Source organism: Rhagoletis pomonella, unplaced genomic scaffold (genome assembly GCF_013731165.1).
Source record: "Rhagoletis pomonella isolate Grant_MI unplaced genomic scaffold, Rhpom_1.0 Rhpom_scaffold_00356, whole genome shotgun sequence".
NCBI classification, from domain to species: Eukaryota; Metazoa; Arthropoda; class Insecta; order Diptera; family Tephritidae; genus Rhagoletis; species Rhagoletis pomonella.
This window is the reverse complement of record NW_023458910.1, coordinates 15,804-22,189: the sequence shown is the minus strand read 5'-3', so window position 1 is coordinate 22,189 and position 6,386 is coordinate 15,804. Positions and strand designations below refer to the sequence as shown.

At 38.7% G+C, this 6,386-nt stretch overlaps 1 protein-coding gene across 1 annotated transcript; it reads left to right on the top strand.

The window, feature by feature from the left end:
• The first annotated feature begins 1,345 nt into the window (after positions 1-1,345).
• Positions 1,346-5,926, top strand: LOC118750682 (putative nuclease HARBI1). Its single transcript, XM_036485415.1, has 3 exons — positions 1,346-1,739; positions 2,325-2,466; positions 5,685-5,926. Exons 1-3 carry the CDS (start codon positions 1,563-1,565, stop codon positions 5,924-5,926), a joined length of 561 nt encoding a protein of 186 aa, XP_036341308.1. The 5' UTR covers positions 1,346-1,562.
• The last annotated feature ends 460 nt before the right edge of the window (positions 5,927-6,386 follow it).

Here is a 6,386-nt window from a genome sequence, read left to right as displayed (position 1 = left end):
CACCCTAGTCAATCAGTCATTTCGTCTTTGTACACCCACTTCCCCTCTACGTCGCACGATGGCAACACCCACACCAACCTGAAAAACTTTAGAAATCCATGAAAAATAATAATACTCTACTCAACGGAATTTCATTATTATATGGATACATTTATTATAACAAGCAACAAAAAAAACAATCCTAATACATAATATATTTCTTATACTAATTGTCTTCTACCAACAAACGATTTCTTATCATTATTATTATTATTATTTTTAACTAATTATCCTATGTGCTTTAAGTCTAATGGCTACTGCTTTACAACTGCCTTATTTGCGAACCTATATTCTTCTTTTGTATTCTTGCCTTTTCTTCTTTTTTTTTCAAGCTTTCCTATATTTTTTTGTATCTAAATGTGCATTTACATATATGTTTAGCAAATGTATTTTTGTATATACATTCACCGTCTTACTTATGTAATATATGTGCACATACGCACAAACGCACGTTCCAAACGAATACTCTTTTTTTTTTGTCAACGGCCCTTCCTAATGTCGATATATATGTACATGTATGTTTATGGGAATAATAGCAAAATAGTGATTTCTCACTTACCAGTGTGTGTATGTATGTATATATGTCCAACGATGCTAGCGCCAGCATGCAGACCACCTGGAAAGTGTGAGGAGAAAAAAACAAACATACATGTGTACATGCACTGTAAAGGAGAGCAAAACAAAGGAACTGGTGGTGTGGTGGGCCACTTTGGTGGATACCTGTGCGTACTTATTTACTCTCCCTTTCAGTTTAGCCTTTTTAACCGTCGCGGAATCAACTTAAAATCGCTTGTACGTGTAACCGCGACGCGGGTGGATAAAAACATTAACACCCCTATTGCGAGTGTCGATTAGCAGTAGAATAGACATTTTTCTATTGAGTCGATCATATTTTATTTTGGTATTGCGGAACTGAATCGATAAACAATTGTACAATTGTGAATGGCTTACTGAATTGCAATCAGCTGTTTCGGTGTTTGTTTACATTTTTGATATATTTGGCAAATAAAATAAAATACAATTGTCCAAAACTTTTCAATTTAACAATTTAGGGAAGGAAAATACCACTAATGGATAGTGTCGACGTGTGCTTCAGTGATAGTGATGACGAGGAAAGTGAAAGATTAGTAGAGTTAGCAAGAACGCGGAGGATGTTGAGGGATTCGTCTAATCCTCTGGAATTGGAGGAAAATATGTATGTATACGGTTTCAACGGTGCGTAGTTGATACAAACGTAATCAATCTATATTTTTTTAAGATTTTTGAAAAATTTTCGTCTTCCTAAGGCTGCATTTACGCATTTGCTCACACTATTAGATAGCAAACTGCAAGCTGGCGTTAGAAAAACATCAGTTCCAAATATTTTAAAGTTGGCAGCGACTTTGAGGTTCTGTGCTCAGGGGTCGTATCAGCTAAGTGTCGGGAACGAAAGTTGTATTGGGCTTGGCCAATCTACGGTGTCCATAATTTTGGCGGAAGTATTCAATGCTTTGGAGGAATGCGTCTGCAGAGATTGGATAAAAATGCAAAACAGTGAAGAGGAAAAACGAGAAACAAAGTGTTATTTCTTTGGGAGGAGCGGAATACCCGGAGTAATAGGCTGCATAGACGGTACGCACATCAAAATTGTTTCCCCAAAAAAGGAGCATCAGCATTTGTATTACAATCGGAAGGGATTTTTCAGCTTGAATGCAATGATAGTGAGTATTTATAAAGGAAATGCAACAATGGAGTTTGTTCCAGCCAAAGAAAAAGTCGATGCGGTGATGATTTTACAATATAAGTGAACGTTTATTTAGTTGCTTAAGCTTCGACTCACTAAAAACCCATGCCCTCAATACTTAACTAAAACCGGTTTTTATCCCTTCTTTTTGTCTATTGCTTTACATTATTCTTATAACTAGCTATGTAAGTTTGTGCGTATATGCCTATGAGGGCATGTATAAGAAAATATGCATGCTTATGGGTAAGAAAATATGTATGTCGGCGTATGTATGTAAATATCTCTGTTCAATAACAAAGGCAAACCTAACTGCGGAACCGTATGACTAAATGTGTACATATGTGCTTTTAAATCATAGAAAAAACGGTGACATAGATCTAGGTATGTAACTCTGCGAATATGCTGCACTCAATATACATAAGGATCTATGTAAATTTATATGTGTATATGCACCTCGGTGCTCAAATAAAGGCGAATGGCCTAATTCACGGTCACGGTCATCTGATTTGCACAGTGTCATGCATCTGACCAAACAGAGTTTATAATCTTTCTTCATTTATAGGTTTGCGACAACGCCATGCGAATCCGCTATATCAACGCGAAGTACCCTGGAGCTACGCATGATGCTAATGTTTTTAATATGTCTGCGTTGAAGCAACAATTAGAAGAAGAGTATCGTAGTGGCGAGCGAAATGTGTTATTAGGTATGCTATGGCTAATTTATGTAGACATTCGAATGGTTGTGTCATAGCTATTTCCAATTTTAGGTGATGGAGGGTATGCCTTACAACCCTATATGCTTACGCCATACCGAAACCCAGAAGCCGGATCAGCAGAATGTATGTTCAACGGTAAACATTCTCAAGGACGGAATATTGTGGAACGCACTATTGGGGTGTTCAAAAATCGTTTTAGGTGCTTGTAAGTCGCTGTTTTTTTGCATCAACTCCACTAATCGCGCTAGTTGCTTTTTGTTACTAACTACTTTTGATCTGTAATTTTAATATAATTATTTTATTACTTTTATTTATGTATATTTTTATTTATTTTCTTTAAATTTGCTTACTTTTTATCCATTTTCGCTCTTTTTTCATCAACTTTACTCTCCAACGACTAGAAAATGGCCGTAGAAAGATGATCGATTAAAAAGCATTCACAGTCGCTTGCTGAGCGATCATTCGACACTCGCAATAGTTCGATAATCGATAATCGCTCAGTAGTCGATTATCTATTCTTGTTCGACACTCGCAATAGGGGTGTAAGTGTTTATACAAGAACATACAAAAGAAGTCGAAAATTATAATGTACATATAAAATTACATATGCAAAATTCAAAGTGATCCTCAACTAAAAAAGTGCGTAAATGAACAAAAAAAAAAAATATAATAAAATTTACTAAGACACAAAAAAAATTACTGTAATTGTTTAACATAAGAGCATTGATGTTCAAAGTGAATGTAGTGTGTAAATTAAAGTATAATAACGTAGTAGTTGAACAAAGAATCAAAAATAAATGCTGAATAAAGCAATGTGGTGTGATAAAATTAATCTTAAAAACAACCTACCGCAAAAGCAGTGAACCAAGAGATGTGGTGAAATCAAAAAAAAAAACACTAACTTAAAATTCACAATAAACGCCGTGTACTTAATATAAAAAAAAACGCAATTTAGCAAAAAATAAAAAATAAAAGAGTGATACCTTAATATATACCTAACCCCAGGTGTGGAAGTGACTGGACGCTCAATGCGCTGGTGATGCTGGATTTATTAGCGTTCGGGGATGTAGCGCCGATACTGGTGATGGATTGGTGAGTTGGCTTAGTGCGGTAATGTGTTGTGATGAAGTGTATTGGTATGATGTGGTGACTGGATATGCTCCGACGTGTAATCTTGCACCCCTTTGATTGGGATTCGGGCACTTTGGCTGGATGATTTGGCTGTTGTTACCGGTGTATTTGTGTGTGTGTGTGTGCTAAACTTCCAAGTAGTAATTTTGGACGCTGGTGTTGCAGTGTGGACGTGTGTGTTTGGCCTCGTAGTGGGAATTATGGCCGTCCGCTCGAGTGTGGCTGGGTGTAGTCCTTCTCGTAGAGGCTTTGTCACCGGTCACTGACGCGGGCGTATATTTCGCCGACGGGGCACTTAGCGTTACTTTATATATTGTTAGCGCGACCCGGGTTTGGCAAAAATTTAGCACTTTCACATAGAAATGTCTGTTTTTCTTTTGTAACTTAAAATTTTAAACTGTGATTAATTCGTTTTTTTTTTTTACGAGTAAAGGTCTCCGCGTTAGAGCAACTCCGGCTTTCAATATTGACTTGTTCAAAAGAATCTCGCTTCAGGCTTCTGCTGGCTATTTAAACATTTTTCTCAGCCTCTGTTTTGTTACGGTGATTCTTCAGTTATCCTTTTGTTTACGCTCACACACATCCACACGCGCACAGTTCAGCCAATAGCAAGATCGCTCCAGCCAAATCACGACATCCAACATGTTGTATTGCACCCGCTATTTTGACTTTGGACTTAACATACGGTTATGAGTGGAAAGTTTTATTTTGTTTACATCGAAGTTCCTTTGTTGTCAATAGAATTTCACCGTAGCTCTTAAAGGGTGATTCGAAAAGAGTGCCTTTTTCTTGTTTTGCTTAGAATATATATATATATATAAACACATGTTCATACATATACATATATAAATGCTTTTACCGGTATATATGTAAATATATATGCATTCATATTCGATCGGCTGTCGTTACAAACCTTACAAACTCAAACGATCAATACCCACCGTGGTGTTAGAATGTCTCATATCCAAGAACCAATTAATCAACCATCTCATTTATATCCGAATTATTCGCTATCCGGTCCACCACAATCACGACCAAATGAAGCCACTATATTCGACGAATCTGCCTAAGCGGATGCAATGGATAGGAAATTCAACGGCTTACCATCATGGATGGGACGTGCTCAATTCGATGGCGTTCATGTGAACGAAAAATTTCTATCGGTTGAAGATTATTTGGCTATTATTGGCTCATTTCGATATAAGATTGGAGTACCCGACCATGAATTGGTAACGCGGTTGGTACCCACACTCACGGGGGCCGCTTGACAATGGTACTTCACCGAACTGAGAAACTTCGGAGATTATCAAGATTTTTGCACGATACTTCGTGCTCGTTTCCTCAACAAACATACTCGGGCCCAAGTAATAATGTCATATGCACAGATTAAATTCGATCCACGTTCGCAAACACTGCTCAAACATATCGATGACTTGACATTCCAATTGCAGGGTAATTCCTGTGGTCTGGATGAACGGGACCACCTCGATATTATCAATGGTACCTTATCCGATCATCTGCGTGAACTCGTCCACACTCGACAAGTCCACACGTTGGAGCAATTGCGTGAGTTCGCTCAGCGAATTGCACCACATTCGTTATTTGTTGCCACACCCCGTCCGGAAAGAACCCGTTCGGATAGCCAGCGATCAGCGCCACGGGAAATTTCCCTCCGATGGCAGGGAATGTGCATACGTGAACAAGCAAAAGAAACCAATTAAAGCATCTCAGAAACGTAGGTATTCGAAACCAGTTGAGGATTATAAAAAAGACAAAAATCCAAAGGGGAATGATACGAAAGTAGGAACTATCGTCGACCCATTTCTCGCTGTTGAGGGCGACGAAAATGTGCGATGTGCAAAATGTCTCGTGTCTTCGTGTCACTTCAAAAAGTGTCGAACCCAACCGAATAGGGTGATCTGCTACAAATGTACACGACCGGGGGTTACGTCTGATCAATGCCCGTGTTCAAAAAAAACGCGTAAGGGAGTCGATTGGGAATAGTGGTCCATCGTACTCAGAATCCACAACCTTTTCTAAATCCACTATCTCTAACAATCCTCATTCGACCGAAGTCCCTCTACAAATCGACAAATCTTCAGTACCGAATTCCAGTAATAATTCTACTCTGATTCTTAACGAGTACAATCAAACTCAAAGGGATGGCAAAGAACCATCAACCCAATGTTCTGAACGAACACCACCAATTACCAAACCTACTTCAGCTCCAGTCCCTAATCACAATCAAGACGGAGACAGCAAAGTTAAACCACCACGACTCCGCGATGTTTTCTTTATCTCAGTGCTTGGCATATAATATGCCGAACGATTGTCGCGATTATCTCACGGTTATGGTTAACAACCAGTCTCATGCGGTTTTACTCGATGGTGGAGCCGAAGTCACAGTCATTTCACAAACATTTTATGAGAAGTTCAAATACGGACCGTTGCAACCTACCAAAACAGCCATTGGTCTCGCCGATAACTCGATTTCTTTTAAGGCCATTGGTAAAGTGAATGTATTATATACGGTTGGTAGTCTTACCCGACTTGTGCAAACTCTTGTAGTGCCTATCTCACTGAAACACCCAATTATGGGCTGTATGTACATTCCTTGAGGCCTTCTTTTTCGAACTGGTGCAGAACCAAGAGAAAGTTCAGCGATTTTTAAAACATACAGCCAAAGGTGATACTGAAGAAGTTGCATCCGCTAAAGTCGAAATGGTTACGGCGGATGAATTTATTAATTTTTGTAACCAGCCACCATGGAGTGGGAA

Bases quoted from the DNA above. Each gene is read 5' to 3' on its own strand.
- LOC118750682 (XM_036485415.1), top strand. From the start codon at position 1,563: ATGCAAAACAGTGAAGAGGAAAAACGAGAAACAAAGTGTTATTTCTTT. The intron at 1,740-2,324 runs GTGAGTATTTAT...CTTCATTTATAG, and splicing joins TCAGCTTGAATGCAATGATA to GTTTGCGACAACGCCATGCG. The intron at 2,467-5,684 runs GTATGCTATGGC...ATTCGACCGAAG, and splicing joins CGAGCGAAATGTGTTATTAG to TCCCTCTACAAATCGACAAA.